At 38.5% G+C, this 27,492-nt stretch overlaps 1 protein-coding gene across 1 annotated transcript in view; it reads left to right on the plus strand.

Annotated features, from left to right (window-relative positions):
* The first annotated feature begins 4,374 nt into the window (after positions 1-4,374).
* The window catches only part of LOC126457199 (DNA polymerase delta subunit 3), a 42,816-nt gene continuing 19,698 nt past the window's right edge, over positions 4,375-27,492 (plus strand). Inside the window, exons 1-4 of the mRNA XM_050093299.1 lie at positions 4,375-4,597; positions 4,718-4,773; positions 9,171-9,428; positions 11,307-11,466. Coding sequence (XP_049949256.1) covers positions 4,526-4,597; positions 4,718-4,773; positions 9,171-9,428; positions 11,307-11,466 — 546 coding nt within the window. The 5' untranslated portion in view covers positions 4,375-4,525. The remainder of the gene's footprint in view (positions 4,598-4,717; positions 4,774-9,170; positions 9,429-11,306; positions 11,467-27,492) is intronic.

Genomic DNA, 27,492 nt, shown 5'->3' on the forward strand with positions numbered 1-27,492 from the left:
TACTGCACCTACACTTATTGTCAAAAGTACGATCATGTGGGGTATCAAGTGAGATTTGTGACTCGTTTGAGGACTTTTTGGTAAAGAAGGCACAGCATGTTATCTTGGATGGGGAGTCATCGCCAGATGTGGGAGTAGCTTTGGGTGTGCCGCAAGGAAGCCTGTTGGGACTCTTACTGTTCATGTTGTATATTAATGATCTTTCAGACAATATTAACAGTAAAATCAGGCGTTTTGAAGATGATGCAGTTATCTATAACGAAGTACTATCTGAGAGAATCTGCATAAATGTTCAGTCGGATCTTGATAAGATTTCAAGATGGTGCAGAGATTGGCAGCTTGCTGTAAATGTTCAGAAGTGTAAAGTTCTGCACTTCACAAAACGAAAAAAACGCAGTATCCTGTGACCATAATATCAATGAGTCACTGTTGGAATCGGACAACTCATAGAAATACCTGGGTGTAACTCTTTATCGGGATATGAAATGGAATGATCACATAGGTTCAGTCATGGGTAAAACAGGTGGTAGACTTTCGTTTATTGGTAAAATACTGGGGAAGTGCAATCAGTCTACAAAAGAGATTGCTTACAAATAACTTGTGCGACCCATCCTAGACTATTGCTCTGGTGTGTGAGACCCATTCCATAAAGGACTAACAGGGGATATGGAGTGAATACAGAGAAAGATAGCACATATGGTCACAGGTTTGTCTAATTCATGGAAGAGAAATACTGAAGGAACTGAAATGGCCGACTCTAGAAGCCAGATGTAAACTATCCTGAGAAAGTCTATTAACAAAGTTTCAAGAACCAGCTTTAAGTGATTACTCAAGGGATATACTACAACCCCCTATGTACTGAACACACAGGGATCGTGTGGACAAGGTTAGAATAATTATTGAATGCACAGAGGCATTCAGACAATCATTCTTCCCATGCTCGATATGTGAGTGGAACAGGAAGAAACGCTAATAACTGGTACAGTGGGATGTACCCTCTGCCATGCACTTCATGATGGTTTGTAGCTTTAGATGTAGATGTAGATAGTAGAAAAAAAATTATGAACAGATTTCGAATGAGTCCCCAGCAATATGACCATATGAACAAATATTCAACAGAGGACAAGGCATATTTGTTCCAAAAACTGGTGTTTGCTTGCTTCGAGAATTCTCGTTACAGTTTACAGGATGTGCTTGATAGTGACTTACTAAGTTAACTCATCAAACTGCGTGTAACATAGATTATAGTGATTTGAAAAGAAGCAGTGGATGGTTGCATAACTTCGAACATAACTACAGAATTGGAAGACATAAGATAACGAAATTTCAGACAAAGTGGCAAGGGTGATAATGTACAGCAAACTGCGGAATCGGCCCGATAATTTGTAGTGAGATAAACAAGCGTATCCTGTAGTTCAGTAAGGAATTTGTTTTCAACTCCGAACAATCAGGATTTGAAGAGGAAAAGCGTATGCCTGGAACATAGAGGTACCAAGAAAGTACCAACTAACACCAATGCCTCAATCATTCATGTATAATTATAACCACTGATAATGTGCATGGTAAATTGGCTGGAAAGTTGTTTATTGTGCTGTTAGAACTTGGAGGTGCTCAGCTCCCTACGATTGTTTCTCATGTGCATGATCTTGCAAGGGCAGTAGGGAATATTTACATCAGGCCAAGCAAGAGTGGTCTGTGTATAAAAATCACATTCCTTTAGAGCAAACTATCCCTCATGAAAAGTGTGACATTGCAGTTCACACCACTGGACAAATTCAGCTTCTGGATATTTGTTTTTCCCTTGTCTATAAACCATATTACAGCACTATCTGCAGCTACACCTTGAAGGATATGCAGGTTCATGATAAGCTCTACAACAGATTTTTTACATTCGTTTGAATGTTATCACATTCCATCAGTTCTATTCGCCCCATTACGCCAATGTGATTCGATATGCATTCTTTAAGAGTGGATACTAGCTGAACGCCCTGCACAGTTTGTAACTCCTAAGGAGTTCACCTTCGGTCTTGAAAGGAGTTCACCTTCGGTCTTGATGGTGCGAACTTTTCTGATCACTGTTCCTCGCCATTTTTCATTCTGTGTTCATGACTCAAGTTAATGGTTTGTTTGGAACGTTTCTTGTTGCCAAGGATGTCCATTTTGTGAAGTGTAATACACACATCCCATAGAAGGTTGATCTCTGCATCTCCTGGACACCCATTTTCTGTCGCCCTCCAGATGTACAGGGTGAGTCATTAGCAGCTAATATTTTTCCTGGCATAGTTGTTGCCGTCTGGTGCGGCTGAGTAGTTCTAGGCGCTTCAGTCTGGAATCGTGCGACCGCTAGGGTTGCAGGTTCGAATCCTGCCTCGGGCATGGATGTGTGTGATGTCCTTAGTTTAGTTAGATTTAAGTAGTTCTAAGTTCTAGGGGACTGATGACCTCAGATGTTAAGTCCCATAGTGCTCAGAGCCATTTCAACCAGTTTTGAACATAATTATTAACAAAACACTTTCAAATGAGCCCTGATAAAGATTGAACTTGTGAGCTCACACTCAAGGGGTTTCTTCTTAGTCAAGTGCGAAACAGATTAGTGTATACAGGAAAGCCACTCACATTGATCTGTATCTCCACACTGTCACCATCCTTCACAGCTAGTGACTGTGATATGCAAAGTGGTACACAGAGCCCATACATTATCTGACTAAGAAAGCCAAGCAAGGCAGCTCAGTAACATTCAAGATGTATTGAAGAGGAACGAATAAGGCCACTGACCAACACGACATGCTTTCAAGCAAAAGGTACCGGCCCAGCAAATAGATCACGACGAGAAGGATAAGATAATGGTCTATCTGTCGTATGCTAGCGAAGTATGGAACAAAATCGTCGGAATCCTGGCTCAAAGTAACATTAAATATGTTTTCCGTCCACCTCCGGGAGTGCGAGCACTATTATGTATGATAAAAGACGAACTGGGGCTCCATGACCAGGTGTTTACTCTAGGCCATGTAATTCAGTAAGAGATACATCGGGCCGACTGTGCCGACAATGAAAGAGAGATGGAAGGAACATAGAAGAGCCACCAAACCTAATCTGCGGGTGCAGAACATTCTAGGCTAGAAGGGACTGAATGAAGTACCAAGAAGTGGAAGTGTTAAGACAGACCTCGTCGTTTTGGGACTATATTCTGAAGGAGGGCATTGAAATATGAGTGGCCAGTGATCTGACCAATAGAGACAGTGGCTACATCATTAGGGAAGCTTGGGACTTAAGCGCTCAGCCAACTGAAAGCATAGCATCAGCCAACACCCACTTCCACGCCCAATGGACCTACAGAAGCACTGAAGGACAGGAGTTTGCGTGCAGCTTTTGGTGATCACATCCCCTCACCACTCCATCCAACATTCCATTGCCCTAGAACTCGTCCATAGGATACTGATATATGAAACTAAAATATAAAGTCAGCTACCATTTCTTATTAATAGCTGTGACTATTTTATGTCACAGAATATCTTTTATGGATAGCCAATATTTCTGAAATAATATCAGTAGATCTGGAGAAATCTGATGTTAAAATACTTTTCTACAAAATCCTGTCCCATGCAGTAATTCGGGGAGACAGAATGACAGTGAAGCAAAAAAGGCCGTTTCATGTAGATAAACGTCTGAACTTTAGATTCTGAAAGGGAACTGTACGACCTCCGACATGTGACAGAAGACTAAGAACATATAATTTCCTAGTACCAATACTGTGGCACTCCGTAGCTCAGCATACTTTCATAATTTGTCTGCAAATGCATTTCCATTGTTATAACATTCGAAGTGTGCGTATACATCGAAAACCGAACTTAAATGAACTTTCAGCTCATTAATTATTTGAGCAATGGCTAGATGATGGCTTGCAAGTAATGTCATATGCAGACTGAACCTAGATTCATCCTCCTGACTGCAGTGCTTAATTTCAAAAAATGTTGGTGCCGTATCGCACCTCTTCAACCATACAATTCCCCTCCCCCACCCCAAGCATAAAAAACTCAAGTTTCGATTTTTGAAAACGTTTGATAAAACTTACAATGAGAAATCATTTTTTTTACAAAATACTATCCAAGTTTTTAAAACATAATTTCTTGTAATCAAAACAAGAAAACAACAAGTCTGAATGTATACAACAGGTGTGTCACGTTGGTCACCAGTTGGCGGCAAATTATATGCAGTTACACTGCGATTTGATACCTATGTACTATTTTGAATCCCCAATGCCGACCTTTTACAGTCTGTCCAAGAAAAGTTTCCTGGGAGGTGCCGGAACGTCATTTAGGTGCTTTCCGACCGAATGTCTTACTGGCACATCGTTGTTTCTTTTTGATCTGAGACAGAAAGCTTCATCCATGTGCAAGTTTTCAATGCCTGTGGAATTGAGCATGAACTGTCAAATTCACTTAGACGTTACGCAAAGAATCAATGCATTTGTCAGAGATTTACGTTGTTGTTGGTGCTTTGGTATGCGATTGTGAAAACCGCCAAAATGTTGGACGAAGAAACGGAAAATTTATATATACAGAATATTGAAGAATTTGTTCTCGATGAAAATAAAGTGGTAAGTTAAGAGGATCGCCAATATTGCAGCCGTATTTTTCGAATCATGTCACTGTATTGTATGAAGTTTGTTTTATGGCGAGACTTACAGAATTGTTTATAAACAACTCTTCTTTTTCAGGTTACCTACAAATGGCTTAGTAAGACTTTGGGTGTGCATGTGAACACGGCGAAGCAGTAAGTGTGTTATACTGGCACTGATTACAATAATGATGCGAAATTGTTTACTGAAAACTAACATGCAACGCTGCTTGCACATTTTTGTGTGACAGTTCAGCAAGTTCTAAATTCAGAATTGTAATTAATTCCCTCAAGAAAGTGGAAAAAAGTGCATTTAAGTTATGAGTTTCTTCACACACTTTGTTGCATGTGTTTTACATCAAGTTTAGTACACATTCAGATCTACGCACCGTTTAGTGAGTTTGCGTTAATGGCAAAATAATTTCCACTGATTTAATGAATCAGTTAGTACCAATGTCTGAGCGTAGTGACTCCGAAACGGATAGTTACGAAAACCGACCAGTGATCAACAGTTTTTTAGATTGTTTACTTTAGGTGCTTCCTGATCAGACTTGTTAGAATCGTAAATAACACTTACTGTATATTTTTCCTATTTATTTTGTCTAGTTATTGTAACATGCTTGTAATTATCACTAGTTTTCACCATACACTGACCATGTGTTATGGTTTCTGAAGGTAGCTGCAACTGGTCATCATTTAATAGTGAAGAGTCAAAATTAATTATGTAGTGATTTTGTTTTTTTCATTATAAGAAATGGCATAATCAATAGGTAATAAATATGTGTAATCAAGCAGACTATTAACTGTGTTAAAGTAGATAACCACAACACTTCTATTGAAGGACATTTAAGCTTTGTAAATCACAAGTAGTATCACTCCTTTAGATATTGTTCAGCAAATGGCCTTATGTTAACAATGCAGATGGTCTAATTAATAACTCACAAAACAACCGCAACAAGTTTCTGCTGTAAGTAGAGACAACTATAAGTTAAGAGTTGAATGGTGTAGTTGAGTTACACCTCTGTGCTTGCTGCTGTTTTGAGTTTTCTGGCTTTGATCGGATGTTTGATCTAGTCTGTTTCAGCAATAGGCTTTCACTTTTATTGTTTGAAATGTGTTCAGTGTGATTCATCATGAGTTACAGTGATGATGACAGTATTGGGAAACGAATTATTTGTGATGATAATGGATCCAGAGATGAATAACTTCCAGAACATTCAGAGCCATCCAGTTCTTATCAGTATGTTCTATTTTCTTATCCCTTAAAGTCAGAAGTAATAGTGCCTTGCATTTGATACTTTTACTAATGTAAAGCACAAGAAGTTAGATGTTACAGATGTAAATGAATCCTACATTGTTATTCAAGATATCTGCTCGTAGAATGAATATCTGCTCGTAGAATGAATTGCTGCTTGTTTGACCATACACATAGAATCAAAAACGAAGTCCGCAGAACGTCAATAGGAAACTGCAGAAGACGCAACAGATATTATGTCCAACTGATTGGTACAATATTATTTGTCAATTCAAGGAAAATATCCCTTTCATATCACTGTAACAGCAAACCATTACTACTTGTCTGTGGAAAGATTGCTAAAAGTCGGTCACTAAGAGGAAGACATTGAAAACCATGAGTGTTATGGCTAAAGATGCAATGGATTCAGTAACAGAAGAGTGACCCATTCACAATTTTTCGAGGAAATTGTTTCTACTGACATGGGATTTTGCAAATTGGACTTGAAGACGGTACATAAAAAAAGGAATAACTATTTCTCTGTCTAATATACCTAAGGGAAACATGTACACAGCTTGTAAGGGAAACATGTACACAGCTTGTTGCAGAAGAGAAGAAGAACAAGGACATGTAAGAACTTTTGCCCTTCATTCCACCTGTTCATCACCACTACTTTGAGTCTTCTTTCTTTTCACACTGCTGAAAACATTGGGCCACTGAGAGGAAATGATTTTATTGGTGATGAGTAACAGATATTATGAAAAATTATGTAAATACGGCATTATTGTTTGCCATGTATATTTTCATAGTAAATAAATTCCTTTACCTGTTTGTCACAAGTGGTGTAACTTCATTTGCGCCCTTATATTAGGTCTATAACTGGCTTGGGTTTATTGTAATTGCTAATTTGAGGTAGAAAAATCGATTCTGACGATGTTCAAAAAGTAATTATAAATTTTGTATCACAATCATGGTACACCATTAAATATCTCAAAACAAGAGTAATGAGAGTTACACAACTTTGCTTTGAGGGGCTCATTTGTTAAGTCATGTTGTTTGAGGGAGGAAAGCTTAGCACACACAGGCTGTCCCAGTTATAGCCATTGACATCTACAGCCTAAAACATGTCGTGATAATTGATTTATGTATTAATAAAGTTGATATTAGACCACTTAATTAACATTATCTTTCAAGTTTGTATAGTTATTGAGATACTTGGATCTAGACATGGTGTCTTGAACTTAATCATCAAATTTGACCAATGTTTGGGGGGCAAATATCCAAAAATTGTGACGAGTCAGTAGCTCTATTAAAAACAGCAGATTTTTATCTCCTAGGCGCTTGTTTTCACTTATTGGTATCTTTTGTTTTAGGAATAATATTTAGCTATATTTAGCTCCGAAGGTAAGCTTGCCTTTTTTTTTGAGAGAGAATACATAACCATTTCACTCTACATTAGTGTATTTTTCTTCTGTGCAATCTAGATTTGGGCTGACTTGACCAGATACAGTATGTTAATGGTCTAAGAACTTCTACATTTGTTCACAATAATGGCATAAAAACTGAAATTTTGATTGTACCAAAGAAAATACTGTATTTTTCTTTGGTACAATCAAAATTCAAATCTTTTAAAAAATGCCGTATGACTGTGGCTCAGCAGCATCGAAAACTTTGTCGTGGTAAATGCTTATTTGATGATGTAAATGAATTAATGAGAATCAGTTTATTTTTAAGATTGTATAAACTGGAATTTATATAATTCCAGTTTATATGGACTTGAAATATAAATTGTTCTGCATTGCGAAGCAGCAAAGCCAACATTTGAATATGATCAGGGACAGTTCAGAAATGGGAGAAGTTGTTGCTTCAATGGATTTAGCAGAAAAATGTTCATTTGTGGCGCAACCCTTCCACTGGGAAAAGAGGCAAGCAACTTTACCGCCATTTGTTGTTTATTATAAAGGTGCTGAAGCTCTCAAAAATTTGAATATTTGCGTAATCAGTGATTCCCTCAGTCATAACGCTATTGCTGTGCACGTTTATGTGGAAAGGTTGATCAAACACCTGTAAAATACAGTTGGGGAAATCACTGTTGGTTCTGTTGCCCTACACAAAAATTTAAAGAACTCCATCAACATATGTAATAAAAAAAATGTTGATACTGCAAGAAGAAAGGTTTGAAAATGGCCAAATGATTTTAGGAATGAGAGATATTCACCAATTTGTGTGGACTGATAAACGAATTCATATGAGCAAGTTTCAGATGATACAGCATCTTTTATTGCTAACCCTGACCAATATATTGCAAACTGCTTTGATGAAAAGATTTTGAATCTCCAACCTACATACTATGTAGCATGTATTTATGACAATAAATGATGGCTTGGGAATATCTATGACATCTCACTTGAACAGAGTGATGTTTTAATGGACTTCATGCGTGCTGGGGGTCCTGCACCTTCATTTTCTTGTCCATATAGAAAAGACCGTTACAGAGTTCCAGAGCAGCATATTGTCACCAACATTCCTGCTCCATCCCTAACATTGACAGGACACCAGTTTAACTTCTCCTTAGCAAACTTTATCCAGTATCGAGAAAAATTTAAAGTCAGGTCAATAGTAAGGAGCAGCTTGGGCTTGGAAATGTGATAAGAAACCTAGTGTAGGCTTAGGAACATGCCAGACACACGTTATGCTTGGCAACCTGATTAGAAGCACTGTAACAGGTTTGCGAACCTGGTAAGCAACACAATTCAGGCTTGGGAACTTCTACGAAGAGACCCACCAGTGGATGTTGCATGACTTATCAGGTGAGGCCCCTTGGTGATGGCATTACCATTTTTTTTTTTTTTTAAATAGTAGCATCCCTTAAGCAAAAGATACCAACAATCAAAGTCAGGTGCCTAGAAGATAAAAATCTGTTCTCCCCACCAGAACTAGTTGTAAACAAAATTGATTGGCTAACATTTTGAGATATTTGACCCCAGAAATTGGTCAAATTTGATGATTAAGTTTAAGGTACACCAAACGTTGAGTAGAAACATCTGTTTGCAGGTTTCTCACTATAATAGTCAATTCATAAAAAGAGTTGTCAAACATGATTTATTCATGATAATACCCTCACTGGCAGAGTGGCCTGGAAGCTGATGGCTGTGGTGACAGAAGTACAGCACATCTGAGCTAAAGCTTTACAGGGCTTCTTTTGCGTTGTGCCTGCTGCTATGGTAAAAGTTTTAACAAAATTGTAGATTATCAGGTGGGGACCAGTTTTAAATTAGACTGATTTGATGTGGAATGACCCAGTTTTGTTCTTTTCCAGATTGCTGTATGCGTTTGCGACACAGAGTGCAGAGGCAAAGACCGCAGGGATTAAGAAAACCTTCCTTATCAGTGGGGTTTTGTTGAATGATGGTGGGTGCAAAGTTGCTGTTGTGCAGGAAGAAAACTTGGAGAAATTAAAAGACCAGTTCAAAACTATAACTTCGGAACACATATACAGTGTGCAGAAAGTGAAGAATGACACAGCCCTTTGTGACCTGTATAAAGTTGATAGTTTCCAGAAGGATGACAGTAGTCCGTAAGTTACTTGAAATATGTGTATCATTGTTGTAACTAATATAATGTAGAACATGAAGGAAAGCAAGAGATCTCAAAGCTGAAGTGAGATAGGATTAAGAATTAAACTAAAGTGCACTTACACTGTACTTGGCTCTTAATTTGCATGCTGCTGTTATCGATTTATCGTTGGTCATAACCAATCAGGTGATAGTATATGATAGTCAGTGAGAATTGCTCAGCCTCATAACCTCGGTTGTCATAGTTATTTGTCCCATATATCACAGTTTTTTAGCTTGTAGTTAGTTGGTACTTAATAGCACCTTGAGAATCAGTGAAGTTTATAATCTTGGTTATCTGAAATACTTGGTTGTTTCTTCTGAATATGTTACCATTTCTGAGGCTGTGGTTAGGGTGGGACAAATGCCCCAGCTTAAACAAGATATGAACTAATTTCATTTAAGAAGCAAAGGAAATTACAAATGAGCACTATCATTGGCTACCCACATCCTTGTTCGCTCCCCAAAAGTCATTGCACAGACAGTTACCAATTGCAGCAAGCAAGCATAAGAAAATCCAGGTATGCCATAAGTGCACTTTTACAAGGAATTACCTCATTTCCTGCTGAGAAACTGCTTGTTAATTATTTGCACAAATTATCAGACGGCCTGTTTAAGAAAGTGATAATGGGGGCTGCTGCTGCCTCTATGTCGTGGTTATGTTTAACAGTGTTACATTACTTTTAACATATGATTATCTGTTCCCAAAACATTATTTGCTTAATAGAGTGTGATAAGTGCCCATAAATCTGCACATTTATTCTTGAGGGTATTTTCCTTATTGTTGTATCAACTAAAATAATCAATTTTTGAAAATATAATATAATGAGATGGTAAAAAGTCTATGCACAAAGCTATTGCAGGAGAAAATGTATAGAAGTTAAGGAAATGTGCAAGCTTTCGGAACCAGCATCCTGGTTGAAAGGGAAGGTAAAGAACCAGAGAGATTTGGGAAATGGGACTGTTGTTCTTTGTACTGCATGACATGAATGAGTCAGTTACACCAAGCATAAAGTTTCTCAGTGACGAGATTTGATGCGTTAGCCAACTGGAAACTACCATCTAGATTGATCTTGTCATCAGGTGGTCGTATTTCCACAGATTCCTTGATTCTGGAGTCCCAGAAGTTCAGTGTGTAGGCGACAACTTTCATTTCATTATAATCCATGCATAGCCAATAGAAATATCTCCCAGGGGGATCACAACTCTTTTTTGGGTACGTGTGTAGTGTGCATGGGGCTCGAGCTATTGCAGCCTTTCTTCTCTCCTAGGCTACATCCCTTCCCCTTATCCTCTCCTTCCTATCCTTGTGCCTCCCTCTACCCCCCCCCCCCCTCCCCGCCCCACACACACACACACACACACACACACACACACACACACACACACACACTCACACACACACTCTTTCTGCCTCAGTGTTTCCTTTTATGACAACTCGGCCATTCCCTTGGTTCTGCTTTCACTCTTGTATCTCATGTTTCCACTCTCCCTTTGTTGTCACCTGGGATTTGACCTTCCTTTCTAAATCGATTTTGTAGTGTGAGCCATTTGGGTCTCCAACATGGTTCCTCTCCCCTCCCTCCCTCCTTCCTTGCCTTAGATCCCCCCTCCCCATCGCTAGGTCTCCTCCACACAATGTAATAAATAGTAATGGAATTTGCACATAGATTACTGTGGTGCCCATTAAAAATAGCTTATTGAAGTTTAAATGCCGCAGTAGACATAATGTAGTAGCCGACACATTATCATAGTTTTATTTACTGTGATTGAATGTAGGAATGTTCCCTGATTTCTTTATCTTTTTAAATAATTGTTAATGACTTTTACATATATTTTAGGGTACCTGCCATATCATGTAGCAAGTGCCTGCCAAGAACGGATTCTGAACTATCGAAGTTAAGGATAAAGGCAGAGGCTGCAACAGTGACCAGTGATTCCAAACAGTGGCCAACAGGTCCTACAAAGAAAGCGCCATCATCCAAATCACCAAGCAAAAATGTAATTACTTTGATAAAAAATACCTTCCATTAGCTCCTCTACATTACTCATGCCACCATGGTGTTTGGTTTTTGATAATATAGTCTTTGTAACTTTGTTATGTTATGCAGGATGTCCCAGGAGGAAAGATCATTATTTTGAGAGGCGACAAAAATGATCTTTTGAAGCAACTCAGACATACATATATTTTGCTTTGAATGAGCCCTGACTATGTGCTTGTAAATGTTTTTCATTATGAAATTGTTTTATTTTCTCATTTTTAGGTGTTGGTTAACATTTATTTATCAAGTTACAAATTTCTGACAGTTGTAAATAAAATACCACAGCCCCCATATTGTGTTTGCTAGAAGGTGGTTTCTGCACCACAGTCATCCCCCCCCCCCCCCCCCCCCCCTCGATCCAGTTGCAAGTGGTTTACGGGAAGAACAATTGTTGATAAGTCTCCGTTTGAGCTGGAATCTTTCTAATTTCATCTTCATGTTCTTTTTTGCGAGATATACATAGGAGAAAGCAGTATTGGTTGACTCTTCTAGGAAAGTACGCTCTCGGAATTTTAACAGTAAACACACCATGATGCAGGACATGTCTCTTTCAGCATTTGGCACTGAAATTGGCTGTGCTCACTATGATGCTTTTGCACTTACTAAATGAATCTGTAATGAAACCTGCTGCTATTCATTAGATGCTCTGTATTTCCTCTATCAGTCCCGTCTGGTACAGTACCTGCAAAAAAAGTCGTACACATTAGTAAAGTGCCTCCATGAATTAAAGAGGTTTGATGACTGTGGATTAACAATGAGGGCCGGTGTGCCGGTCAGACTGGATGTTGTCATCAGGTGGTTTCCCAAATCCAAGTACATGAATACCAGGCTGATGCCCACATCCCCCTTCAGTTCCATGATTCGCAAACGTTTAGAAAATGTTCACACAGTTGCACATGGGGTAGCATTAGACACAGACCATTAAGATTGACAGAATCTGTGCCAGGGAGGGGGTGGGGGGTGATATGAAGAGCATCCAGCCACCCTCTACCATTAAGCCAGATCTGCTCATTAAGATGCCCCATTAATTAATAAGCTGACCTTGCGAAGATAATGTCTTGTACCAATCCCAGACTGATGAGCAGTATTCAAGTGCAGTTTCAACCAGGATTTTGCGAGCTTTGTCCTTTGTGGGCGGACTGCGCTTCTTGACGATTCTTCCAATGAATCTCATTCTGGCATCTGCCTTACTGCAGTTAGTTTTATGCTGTTGTTCCATTATAAATCGCTCCATACATGTTAAGGTTGTGACTGTTTCCAGCTATTGCTCTGCAATTGTGTTATCTGTCTATTGATGCACAATACATTACATTTGCTTATGTTGAGGGCCAAATGCCAATCCCTGCACCAGTGTTGATTGTCTGCAAGTCTTCCTGCATTTCCCTACAATTTTCTGGCGTTGTGACTTCCGTACACATAACAGCATGATCCACAGAAAACTCATCTAACTTCTTATGTTGTCTACTATGTCTTTATATTTGTTGTAAAAAATAATAGACTTATAACACTCCTTTAGTATATGCCTATATGCCCGAAGTCACTTTTATGTCTGGAGATTTATCTCAATTGAGAATGACAACCTATGTTATTTTGCTAGGAATGATTCAGTCTAATCACACAGCTGGTTAGACATTCTGTATGCTCATATTTTGCTCATTAGAGGGCAGTATAGAACTGTACTGAATGCCGCTTGGAAGTCAAGGACCATGGCACCATCCTGGGCTCCTGTATCTACTGCTTTCTGGGTTTGGTGGGCAAACAGAGTGAGCTGGGTTTCACACTATCGTTGTCTTTGGAACCCATGTTGATTCTAGAGAGGAGATTTTTTGGTCACCAGAAATATCATAAACTGCAAGCTTGAACAGTGCTCCAAAATTCTACAACAGACTGACTTCAAAGATATAGGCCTATACCTGTGTGTGTGTGTGTGTGTGTGTGTTTGTTTGTTTGTTTGTTTGATGACCCTTCTTTAAACTAGGTGTGACCTGTGCTTTTTTCCAATCATTAGGAATGCTTCACTACTCCAGAGGCTAATGGTAAGCGGCTCCTAGAAGAGGGGCAAGTTCTGTCGCATACTCTTGTGTAGAATGGAAGTAGTATCCTACCAGGTTCATGTTGTACATAACTAAATGACAGGCCATACATTACTGCATATGAAATGTAACCAATATATCTAAATTGTATTTTAAGTTGAGACCAGAATGATATATCTTTTCATTCTTGAGATATTGGTTGTTATATCTGCGGACGGTTCACTCGCGATGCGCCCGAACCTTTCCTGCGCTTCGGGAATCAAGTGGCGTAAAAATCGTTGTATCTCATAAAAGGTTCAAGATATTGAAACGATGAGTTTTGGAAATGATAGCATGCAGAAAGGACTATTTTATCATATGATTAACACTAGAAAAGCATGGGGTTTTGTCCAAATTTTCATAGCCAAACAAAGGGAGAGAAACAGGTAAACGGGGTATCAAAGTGACCAGCATGAAGTCTAATTTGGCACAAAAATATTTAAATTCTTGAAAGTAATCAGGGTAAGTAATGAAGACTTAATTAATGAGCTGAGGAAAAATTGAAATGTTTCACGAAAAGCTGCTGTAAATGCAATGTCAAAAAGAGTTCATCAGTTGAAGACCTAGCTATTTTGCACATAAAAAGATACATTGGAGCGGTATTTAAATGTCAAAAAGGCTTCCTTCGAATCAAGTACGTTAGGAAGGCAAACGAGGAGTCAGTAAGATCATGCTTTCTGAATAAAACTTGAAAATAAAAAATGAAAGAAATCAGTCAAATATTTTATTAAATGAGTAGATCAGAGAAACGTTCTACGTGCCTTTGAAGGATGTTCGAAATCATGAACAGAAAATGAGGTGCACCAAACGTTTTCCTAATATTTTTTATTTCATGCTTTTAGACAAATCATTACAAAAAATGTTTGACTTTCTTTTCAAAAAATTTTTATGCTTTACTTTTACAGACTATTTAGAGTAATTGCAGCACTTGGCCTTAACATTGACTGCTGATGAATTACGTTCACAACATCAAGTATCTGTAAAATTTCATGGTTCATTGTAATTTATTAGGAATTAAGTGAGTGTGATATACTGGGATAGGTGTGAAGATCAAGTTCTTTGGCAAGATCTTAAAAATATACTTAGCAATGCAGTGTAAACAGTATACAGAATTGTTACGGAGTCAGTAAAAATATAAGAAGGACTTGGAATCAAACCCAGGACTATTTCCTACCATGTAATCACAAACTGTATACGCTACCCCTACACCACAGCTAGCTTTTGTTCACTGGTATCAATCTCGTACTTACGTTTGTATTTAGCATAGTCAGTCATGTAGTAGTCATTCCTCCGCATTTATGGGCTGTTAAAAGTTCTTGATCATGTAAAAAACATTTGTACTTAATTTATTGGTGAGATAGTCAAATGCTCCTCTGCTCATTCACGTGTATTTGAAGAATTTGTCTAGTGATCTTCGTAGTTGATGATATTTATGAAATTCTGCATGGAGATTCCTCCCTTTGTAAATTTCATGCAAAGCATTCCTTTTCGCTTTATTTTCTTTGGTAAATCTAATTCTGTAGCCTTACTCTCCAGCTACAGTATTCTACAGGTTAGGGATGCTGTTTTATAGAAACAGCTGGTTGGCTCTAGGCAACCATCTTGTAACGGGACATAGTTGCTCGCACGCATGCGGGACACCCGAGCTTTTCGCCTGATGCTGCTGCGCTTCTGTTGCTCACATAAGACACGGCCTTACTGCAGAACTTCCATGTAAGTGCTTTACGTACATCCCAATTTTCTGCTGTTGCATGTATAGAGGATCATAAAATGTCTAATCACATTAATGTGAACACCTGTCAGAAACCTGAATAACCACCTTTTGCAGTGTGGGCCAGTGTGAGATGTGCAGGAAGAGAGTCATTGAGGTTCTGGAAGGTACTGACAGAGATTTGGAGTCATGCCAACTCCAGTGCCGAGGCCAGCTGCGCTAGGTTTCTCGGTTGAGGATCCATGGTGCAAAGAGACCAATTGAGATGGTCGCACAGATTGTCGATTTGGCTTCAATCCAGGGAGTTTTATAGTGAAGGGAGAACAGTAGCCCATCCTGATGCTCTTCGAACCATGCGTGTACACTGCGAGTTATGTGTCATGTTGCATTGTCCTGCTGATGGATACTATTGTGCTGAGGAAAAACAAACAGCATGCAGAGGTGGACATGGTCCCCAAAAATAGATCTGTACATGTGTTGATCCATTGGTTCACCTGGGCAGTCATTTGCTCAATAGTTGCACATTGTTTCGACTGGTACACATTTCCATAGCCGTTCTTGAGCCCTCTCATCTATGATGCGTGATGCACCACAGTTGCCTCGATGTCGGTTTTGGATAACACCGTTTTACCATGCACAGTATACCTTATTTATAAATGAATAAGTTGATTTTTGAATGTGTGTATAGTGTACGTGATGTCTCTGCCACAGGAATTTCTGCCGTGTCTAGAAATAAACTTTGCTGCAGACAAAAGGGGACAGGGCTATATGAGATGGGCGGAATAAAGCGGAATGGGTGAATGCCAATCGCTGTTTGTGTGGTTGACTGGGTTTGAGAATGATCGGCATTGTTATAATTACTAGCGAAATCCACAGATTCAGACTACCAGAGTGGAAATAAATGACTAACAGGAATAACATATAAGAAAGGTTACATATTATCTTCTCATTGTATCCAAGAAAATGAAATTTTGGCAGAAAATATTTGGCCAGACCTCTACTCTAGTAAGGGCCAGTTGGACTGTCCCAGGCTAGCAGCTGCGAAAGTTCTGTTCTGGGAGTAGCACGAAAATGCGTTGTGCGAACATGTAACAACACCTAACCAGATAATAAACGCAGGATAACTAAACCAGTGATTGTGGCAGGATTAGTGAAGTTAAACGGAGAATAAGTTTTGACACTGGTAGGAATAGTTCCAGAATTAGTGATGACAATATTGATTGTTAAAACGAGGAAGGAGAAGAAACGGGGACATCACACATATTATGGAAGACTATGACGATTCCAAATTTATATAAAAATTTTGTACTACTGCTTTTCGATCACATGCTTCAGAAACTAGAGCTTATAGATGAAATGTGGAACTATTTCCAGCATAAGACTTTTTGCTTGCAGTAGGCCTAATAGGCATTTGATATTGGTACTTCATGAATTATATTCTGTCTTGTCATAAAAATGACCATTTGTGCCAAAACAGTCTCATTTATTTAGTGTGTGTTACGATTTCTGCAATATTGGGCAGGCCTATTTCATTTTATCTAGCAGACAGTGACAGAATACACACAGTGAGATCGAGAAACCACACCGGTCTTGGGTACTATTTGTATTAACTGTTTTTTCAGTATTAGAGAGCAGCATTTTGTTTTTTCATGTAGCAAAACATTTGGCGAACTTTGAGGTAACAGATTCTTTCCTAGAAAGGAAAGCACGCCGTGTAAAGCTGTAGCAACATCAGGGAGAAAAAAATGCCAAGACTAACAATTGAAGAAATGTGTACTGTCCTGTTTGTCTCTTGTCTTTACTGGTTTAATGTATCCTATATTTAATCTTATATCACAAAATGACTAGTTATTAGCTAGTAGGCAATAAAGAGTGCAAATTTTCTGAAGAGTTCTTGTTCTCATGGTTACAAATAATCCCATCCAGTATTAATTGTGAGGTTTTTTGTTTTAAAAAAGAGGGGCAGGATATCAAACTGGCTGACTGGGAGTAGGAGAGGCACCAATGGACATTTTAATTTCTACTGTCCTGAATGTAGCTTGATGGCATCCATTACAAAATATTACACATTTGAATTGCACAAAACTAAATACAGTGACGTGCTATAGAAGAATGCTGAGTGAAAGATGTGGCACTGCACTTTGGCTCACTTAAGACCAAGTAACATGTCTTACATTTCTTCCAACACACGTTTTATGTATCGGACTCTTCAGGAAGATGTGCACTACAAAATGAAAGTATTTTTGAAAAGTTGATTTTTTTAAAGTTTTTGGTGTCATGCCTCAAACGCTCGAGGGAGGGGAGACACCACTATCTAGTATTGTCCCGGTTCGGACATATAGTACATCCGGGCCTGATGCACAGAGCTGTCTGAGTTTTAGTGGGAAGGTGCGCAATCTCCACGTGCCCCGTGTTTACATTTAGTGTTTTTGCTGTATCCTCTTCGTTTATTGCTCTCACGTCAAATGGAAACAAAATGGATTTCTGTGGCCGGGAGCTATCAAGTGAATTAAAATACATTCAAATAATTAAGGAAAGTGAAAATATGTTACTAGTTTCAAATTTTATTTTATTTCCACCATTCTGACAGTCGAGCATTAATCACCTTGCTGAACAATGAAGTTATTTTTGTCGATTTGTTAAAGACATTTGGCTCTTATTAATCTTTCCCGCTGAGGCAGTCAATTTACTTGAAACAAAATGTTTAATTCCACACTATTGGCTAGTTTCAACTGTTCGCTGTATTTCAAGTGCACATTTTCATCTTCTAGCAACTATGGCATTATGCCATAATAAAGAACCAAACATGAAGTAATATAGTACTGATACTCCAAAAAAATTTACAACTGAATCTGGACATACGAATGTGCACTTTAAGCCAAATTATGTATTTTAGCATGCTTCACGAAATTCCAATGCTCTTGAAGTATCCTCTAATATCTTGTTTCTTTTATGAAATAATGGGAGATCTTTTAATGTTTTACACAAGGGCTTCCTGCGTCGTTGTAGATGCGCAAGTGTGGTGGTGCCTGTTATGTGGTGCTCTCTGGCAACTACTGAAATAAACCTATTTCTAACAGGTCGCGGGAAAATCTTACGAATGGTTGTTTGAAAAGTGTTACTTTCAAAGTAAATTTCCTTTTACACAAAGTGAACTATGTGTGAGAATGTACAATGAATTTCTTAAATCACAGTGTGTTTGACTCTCATTTAAAAATCAACTATTTGAGGACAACTATTTAGAATAATTTCAAGCCCAGAAGATCAGACATTTATGTCATTGTTAAAAATTTTACTGGCACATTTGTGTGATGTATCTTAATGTGTAACACGCACAAAAAGATCAAAATTATATGTGAAAGCTTAGCTTCTCTTGCAGCTTATTAACCTTTGAGACCAATATCATATGTGAAAGCTTTTCTTTTCTTGTAGCAACACTATGTATATTAATTTAAACGATTAACTTTTCCTATTTGTGTGTTCACACTACTTAATAATTATGTTGCTATTGGGTGACTACATCACATGTCCTATGCTCTGAATATCCGCTGTCATTGGCTGGTGAGATCACATGACATGAACTATGGCTGGCTTACAAAAGTGCATCACAATCTTGATTTCAGTGCTTTGGAAACTAACATGCGGTGTTTGGTGAATTCGAATTTATACTTTCTTAATACGAAAATATGCAGTGTACATGTTGCTGAACAACAGACATCTTTCCAAAACGTGTTTTTTTCCCCCTGAGTTTTGTTTTAAAGTGCCGAGAATTTCTATGTCAGTGTATAAAACCATAACCATGCAAAGTATTAATAAGTTTTACAGTGTATTTTCATCCAGAAAGTTTTTTCCTCATCCCCATATACACCCTGAGAGGGAATGACCTGCTCATCAGTTTGCAAACCTATGGAGGAGGAAAGTGTTTGAACACAATCCAGTTACCTACCTTCCTTAGTGCTTTTACCCCACACACCTCCCCATTCCATCCTGTTAAACCCCTGGAAAACAATTTATCCCTTAATATGGATCTACTGCACTTGCAGGGGGGGGCCACGATGTTTGAAACGCGGATTTACTGCAAACTTCGTACACTCGTAGTACTCCATGAGGACAACAAAATGTGCAAACAGTAGCACGTACTTCTCAAGCGTTATTGAGAAAATCGCAAGATAATTTCGGTCGTCAAATATGTACCAGTGCATGGCTGTCATTACCATAAAGCGGCGGCAGCCAAGTGGTTAGCTTCCAAGCCCCATAATTGTAGGTCGTTGGTCGCTGGATCGAGTCCCATTCGACATTCTCCCCCCTCCCCAACACAGTCATATTCTTTACTATTTATATTAGAATTGATATAATGGGAAAAATACGTGTAATCAGATGGACTTTTATTAAATTTACAATGTTATTTGGCAGTCTACAAATATTTATTATCACAAATAATATAATATTCATAACTGCCGACTAGTAAATGACCAAAAGCATAAAGTTATACTGAAAATGTTTGCTTGTCCATGATTTGAAAAATCCCTTATGCCTGAAAGGAGCCCGAAACTACTTGTTACCTACAAGTTCTAACTGCCGCAGACGGCTTTTGAAAGATGTACAACTATGTGTTGCTTTCGACATTACGAGTACAAGTTGTTGGATGGTATTTTTCATAAAAACATGGAAAACATAAAGTTAAATGGCTCCAGCTGCATTGAATAAATGCTATGTTTACGTATAGGCAAGGTGTTTTGAGATTTTCCATGGAAAAACAAACCTCGATAACATTTTTAAAAACCTCCCTTCCATCCGATAATTTGTAAGCAAACCATGCATAATGCAGCATTTCCTTAAATATCAGCGCTGGTAATTCGTCATGCAGTATCAGGCGTATTTTAATATGTCTTAACAAGAAGCAATTTCTCATTCTCTTTCGATTAAATAAGAACAATTTTGAAGACGCTTAATGAGATTTTTAACTTGCCTGTAGAAATAAACATTGCACGGCTGGCAAACTGGCGTGCATTTCAGAGGTACGACTTGAACCGTACATGTTCCAAGTCCTTCGTCATCGGTGAAAATTCCGTTGTACAAACCAGGATTCGTTTGATCCCTGCAAGAATCTATTGTTAATCAGAATTTTTTCTTTTTTCACGTAGGGAAGCATGGCACTAGATAAAAATGAACAATATAATTGTGTGGTAAGTTTCCCGGATTTCGAACTCGTTGTGATGACATTTGGAAGATCTTTAGTTAATTTGTCAAAAGTGTTCTGAACCTTTGGTCCAAAGTTCAAACTTCCCCATGGCTTTTCCCAAACAAAGAAACACGTGCGGCAATAATTCGCCACACAATGTTATTGCATATTGTGCCATGTACAAGTGCGTCACCTTATTCATATTGCGCCTTCTGACAAACACAGTCTTCGAATTTCTTTTGGCGAGAGTTCCTTTGTATGTGGACTGCTAAGGGCAACCTGTCTGGTCTGTATTGATAGCAATATTATTATTATTATTATTATTATTATTATTATTATTATTTTATTAAATTTCCGGATGATTGCCTTCATCTGCAATTGAAACTTTCTTGTGGCTTCCAGCATTTCTGCACACACACACACATTCCCTCAAGCTCACATACTGCATGATCTTCCTCTGCCGAATTCTGTGCCATAGTCTGACTTTTTTTGTCCATCAAAGCAATGCTTTGAAGATGAAGTCGTCTGATTCGAATTGGCCTGCAGCAGCCAAACCCCACTGCTGTAGGTTTCTGGTTGTTACCCAAAAAGTAAAATCAAAGTTTCGTTTTATTAATATAATTATTTCTTCGCATGAGGTTTTTGAAGATATAGAAAATTAGATGTAGAGCGATAAAAATGAACACTTACTTGCAAATAATTTTGGCGAGACTCCATGAAACGGTCATAGGTCCATGAATTAATTATCGAATATTTATCTTTCGTTAATCCTCCAGATTTTATGTTTTCTTCCCATCTCTTCAATTCTACTTTTCTTGTCAAACTTCTAGACCCTTTTATCTGGAGAGTTTGAAGACTCCATTTGGGGTGTTCTTTCGCCAGTTTAACAACTTTTATTTTGGTCTCCAACGGAACATAATTGCCGTTCGATGCCTTTTCTGCTGGCTCATAATCTTCATCGTCGGACGAATTTTCTTCGACTTTACGGAATTGATCTTCTTTGTCTACTTCATCAAAATGAATAAGGTCCTCGTCAGTGATGAGTATTTTTTCTCCTAACATTTCCATAGTAGCCCGATACAGTTCTTCTCCAATTACCGTAGCATTGGCAGAAATCATTGCTGATGCTTCTGTTTCAATGACATCTGCTTCTTGAAGAAGACTCTCACAATATACGAACGCATCTTTCAATTTGCACAATTCGCAACTGCCCTATGGATTCAATATTCATGACATTCCTCATCCGCAGTTCTCGGCGAACCGGCTGTTACTTCCATTTTTCTAGTCACGATGTAAGGTTTTATACTTCATGAACAATTTGCATGTATGTTATTTCTTCTTGCTACATAAGCAAGGTCTCACCGCTATGCGAGTTAACCGTCGAATGAGCCCCATTCTACCCCGTTTCGAGCATGGCCTTCCCCTCATTGGTCGTTTTCTAGTCGGTAATTATTAATATTATATTATTTGTGATAATAAAACTTTGTAGACTGCCAAATAACATTGTAAATTTAATAAAAGTTCATCTGATTACACATATTTTTCCCATTATATCAATTGTAATATAAATAGTAAAGAATATGACTGAGTTTGAAAAAAACAAAAAGTGACGGACGGGACTCGATCCAGCGACCAACGATTACAGGGCTTGGACGCTAACCACTCGGCTGCCGCCACTTGATGATGATAACGGCCACGCACAGGTGCATATTTGACAACCAAAACTGTCTTGCAATTTTCTCAATAACGCTCGAGAAGTACGCGCTACTGCTTACACTTTTTGTTGTCCTCATGGAGTACTGTACGAAGTTTGCAGTAAATCCGAATTCCAAATGTCGTTACATTAGACGTCGTACACACATTTAAAATTTGTTTTTAACGCACTGCATTTAAAGACAAATATTAATCTTGTACTGTCAGAACAATATTTTTAATAATCTGCAATTTTCCTTCCCCTACAGTGGATAAATAATTAGTCTTAGTGGGGGAAAATAATAAAATTTAATGTAGTTTAGTTTTGTACGGGAAACATTTTGCACTAGAAGCTACAGTTTTTGAGTTATTTCGAGAAAAATATAAAGTGACCTTAAAACGTCTGCATCCCCATCCTGCACCCACCCCAACGCTCACACCCAACCAGACAGGATTTTTAGCATTCTGTTCTGGACACTGCCTCCTCGCAGTGTGCAAAAACTTGTGACTATGTCTTCATTGATTGAGCTAGTAGCTATAAATTATTGTTCATGTCAAGTCGGAAGGTGACCCTGTTGAAGCTATTTTGTGTCTCCTCCTTCATTAATCAGTATCAGCCAATAAGTCTTTGTCCCCTTCCAATCACATCGGCATTAGCTGCCCTAGATGGTGGTAGCAGCTCTCCTTCAGACAGTGCCGTTGCAGGCCACAGTTTTTCATAGAGCAACAACATTATTTGTTGGAGCTGAACTGTCACTGATTTGTGGTAATGATGTAGATGTGGATCTGCGACTTTAAGCACTCAAGTGTGATCTATATATAAAATGTCTCATGTGGGCAATGAATATGAAGTGCTTCACAATCAGGCAAGTGGGTTTATTCACTGTTTTCATTGACTTTTTGTAATGTGAATCTGAAAGCAGGACTTCTGTTAATTTTTTTGAAGTTAAAAATGGACTGCAGAAGCTTGCAACATCATCGAAAGAACTGTATACTGGATTGTAAATTAAATTATCAGAGCTGTAAAAATTTAGGAAACATTAATTTTCTGTTGCCAGAAAAGCACTCAAATCACAAGAAAGTGAATGTTACTGTGTTCCGTCGCTGTCGCTGTGATAACAGTAATCCATGGTTTTCAAAATGCACAGTTTAATAAAAAGTTGCTGTTTGTTAAAATAATTGATTGGATAATTGCTGTATGAGAACTTATTACCTTTTATTGAATTTGTTTCATTATTTCCAATTTGAGATCACAGAAAATTGCCTTCAGACTATCAATTTCCATATTTATTGAATTTTTACCCCAATAAATTTGCAGGTATAGACATTTATGAGTGGCATTTCTATCGTTTTGGGAAAATTGCTCAAATAGAAACAGCAATTTTGTATTACTATAATACTGTCCACATGCCACTAAAACTGAAAAGTAGTAACTGGTTTAGATAACTTTGTCATCAGGAAACCGTCTACTTTGGAAAAATCATGTCTTCATGATGCCATGTCAACTATTCGGTGTCTCCTGTTAAGCTCAGTGTAAAGCATCTAGTCCTATAACTGTGCAGTATCTAATGCAGCATCATAAATACAAGAAGTACCTGAAGATTTGTTTGAAACAAGTTCCATCATTTGTAATTTTCTCCTAAGCTTGAATATAAACATGATGTAACATATCCATTTGAATCTGATTGTTGATTACAATAACATGTTATATTATTTGGCAATGTGGAAGGTGTCTTTCTCTTCCTGTACATGGCAACTTACCAATATCACATGCATTATTGTTCATCATGGTATGTCCTGTAGGTAATAATGAGTTATTGTACTGACGAATGCATTAGAGAACAAAATTATTTGCATTATGAATCTTGTAACGATATGTTTATGTAATGTGTATACATCATCATACAGTTATAAATGTCCCCGTTCATAGTCCCTAATTATAACAATATGTTTACTTTTGTGCTGTAAAACATAGCTACAATCAGCGGTGGAAATATATTTGTGAATGCCGACCGTATGCGGCTGTTTCTTGTTGGATCGTCTGATCAGTCAGAAGTTGCATTGCAGAGGAGGGTAAATGCCTATTCAAAATATAATAATATAATTATTTTTGGATAGCTCAACATGAATTTCCTAAGGGACCGTAGTTTATCATGCATTTATCAGTAGAATATGGCGCAGAGAAAATATTTCGCCGCATGCAACTTCCGTCTGATTTCGATGAAAGAATTCGTGACTGTGAACTCTCTATTTGGCAGAAACATAAAGAAAATTAATAACTTCATGAAGGAGTGAGACATTGATTCTATACTAAATAAATAGTCCATACCAGTTCCATTTAACTGTGAATTTACGGCAATTAATAGATGAATTTACACTGCAGTGAAGGATTTAACATGGATGCCGTTTTGACTGGCACTTCCCTTCTCGTAATGAAAATAATTCCTTTGACGCTTTCACATGCACATCGCACAATAAATCTACTGCTATGTAGTATTGCACTTTTACTTTACACTACAATATTATTATTTTTAACAATAATAATACGGCGGCAAGACATGCGTGTCCGACACAAATTACAAGAGACAAGAGAAAATGAGTTACTGAGAAACTGTTCATTGAAAATATCTCGCACACCAAAAGAATGTGTAAAAGTGTTCTTCTTCTGTCCGTTTTTCGAGCCGCTGTTTTCAAAGTCGTTAACTCGCTGCATCTCTGACAGTGCTTCGACAATAAACACGTTACGTCACAGGACGTTCACCTTTTACATTCTCGCAACATTATTTGCTAACTGTAGCTGTTGCCGAGTGACTGCTCAATTAGAGAATGATTTAAAATGATAAGGCAATCACATAATGTTACAATCTATTCCGTAACATGGTTGTTGCACAGAAAAAAAAAAACAGCAGATTAGCTGATTAGTCTGCAGAAAAGAGAATGAAAGTTTAGAAAATATTACAGGGATAAATGTAGTAATATTGAGTATTTTGTATGTGCTTTGGGAAAATCTTTCTAATTGTTCCATTGATTTTAAAGAAGCAATGTTAGGCACTTCCCTTAAGGGGAACAGGAGAGGAAAAAATAAATGTCTGGAAACTGAAAGACGAAGAAACCAGAGTAAAGTATTAGGAAATTTTAGGGAATAAGATACTTGTAAGTGAATATGGGCCAATGGAACAGGAATAGGGGAAGATTAAGACAAAAAATTGCCCTGCAATTTGTTTTTGGAAAAACAAGAAACCTTAAAAGATGTAAACTAATACTTCAGTGAAGTGATAGAGTTAAAGGAGCACTTCAGGAAATGAACGGAGCATGTAGCATGTAGTTTTAGCGAAGGAAACCGGATGCAAAGGATGAATACAATACCAAGAAGATAGTAGCAGAGGTGGGGAGGAAATTGGTGGTAAAATTGACAGGTGTGATGAAGGAAAACAGCAAGAGCAACAGGAAAGTACTATATGGGTTGTGAAGACAGTGAGAAAATGTGTGAATGAAAACTCCACTATAATTATGTAAATGGGAAAGAAATAAACGATGATAAAAAATTTAAGTATTGTGGAAAGAGCTCCTGCAAGCCCTTCTAAATCCACATTAGATAGTTGAGGGGGAGACCAAATGAAGAGATGGATAAACCAAGGAAAATATACTGAAAAGGATTTGACTTGGGCAGAAGTAGAATCAGCACAGGAAAGTATGAAACGAGGGAAGGCACCAAATGTAAATTAGGTGTCAACACAAATGGTAGAAGCAGCTGAAGTTACAGGGAAGCAGTGGCTATACTAGTTGATGAGGAAAGTTCGGAGGGAAAGTGATTTACTAACAGTAAACATAAGTATAGTGCACACATTGTGATTTGACTGATTTTAAATGGGAGTGCTGGGTGTGGTTGAAGAAAGTGTTACTAGAGAGAGGAGTGTTGCAAAGAAAGCATGTTTTCTAAGGAGTGTCTACCCTCATTGTAGATAGTTAGCTTTCTTTTCTGAGAAGTAGTTTTAGGTAACATTTGGAATGCACTGAGGATTACATCATTCTAGAAAAAGGCTGTTAAAAATGAGCTGTATTAGTTGTCTCATTGACTCATTAGTTTGTGGTTTAACAGAACACGCACAAAAGCTAAATTTCATTTATTTTTTGTCATTTTGAAAATGAAATTGTTCAGAGAATATTCTGTATTATCCTGAAGTGTAGTTAGCTTTTAATGTTTTTGAGTTTTTGATGATTTGTATGGGGGGGGGGGGGGGTGTCGGAGGAAACTTGCTAATATTTGATTGCACTCAGGGGTAATGGTTTCAGGATGTTTGGGAACCACTCAGTTAAACTGTGGCATTTTCTGGTCACATTGGACTCTACTATCACAGAATATAAACATGGAGTGGGTGTATAGGCCAAAGAGTCTGTATTACAGATCTGTTTTTATCCCAGGAATCATATCTAGATACATCTGCACCATGCATTCACATATGTATTAAATACAACGTTTGCACAACTAGTATAAAAGGGCAGAATATATACAGTATGTCAGTTTACACACACACTGCTGCTCGACTCGTTGCAGCTCACTTCACTATCGTCGCTCGCCTACATCACTAGCTGAACGATATGGCCGGACACAGAAAGGGAAGCAAGCTTGTTGCTGCACTGGAACTCCTCATAGATGTTGTGAGGAATGACCACGGCCGCAAAAGACAGCCGAGGCAGAAGCGCATCGTGCTGCAGTGCTACAAATTTCAGCAGCTGGGACATGTTGCCAAAACATGCAAGGCACCGTTTCGTGCCTCAGTGCACAGAGACGCATGATGCGCGCAATTGCCCCAAGCCACATGGTGTGGCTGCCAGGTGTGTGACCTACGGTGGAGCGCACGCCACAAATTTGCACGGCTGCAGCTTCTTGAAGGAGTACGGATAGCTGCTTGAAGGAGCACGGAAGTCTGAATGCCGTGAGACGTCCTGTGGCGGTGTCTGGCGACAAGACAGCCGCCCCATCCCCCCACTCTGGCGAGGGATTACGGGCCGCAATGAAAGAAGAGCTCTCAGCTGTTCATCATCAGCTCTAGCAGCTGTGTGATAAACTGCGAGTGCTGAAGAAGACATCTGTCCTTGCCGCTGCCTCCCCGGCGAGGCGGCCGGAGGGTGTGGACACTGTCACGCAGACATCCACAGCCCTGCCCCCTGCAGAAATGCAGGAGACAGAGCATCTGCTGATGGATGTGGAGTTGTCTGCTCTCCGCTCCTGCTGTGGAGGCAAACTTGTGAGCCAAGGAAGAGATGCCAACCACTTCCTCACAAGACGAGGAAGAGACAGAGGAGGAAGACCTGCCCCAGTGCCTG

The sequence above is a fragment of the Schistocerca serialis genome, chromosome 2, assembly GCF_023864345.2.
Source record: "Schistocerca serialis cubense isolate TAMUIC-IGC-003099 chromosome 2, iqSchSeri2.2, whole genome shotgun sequence".
Classification (NCBI taxonomy): domain Eukaryota; kingdom Metazoa; phylum Arthropoda; class Insecta; order Orthoptera; family Acrididae; genus Schistocerca; species Schistocerca serialis.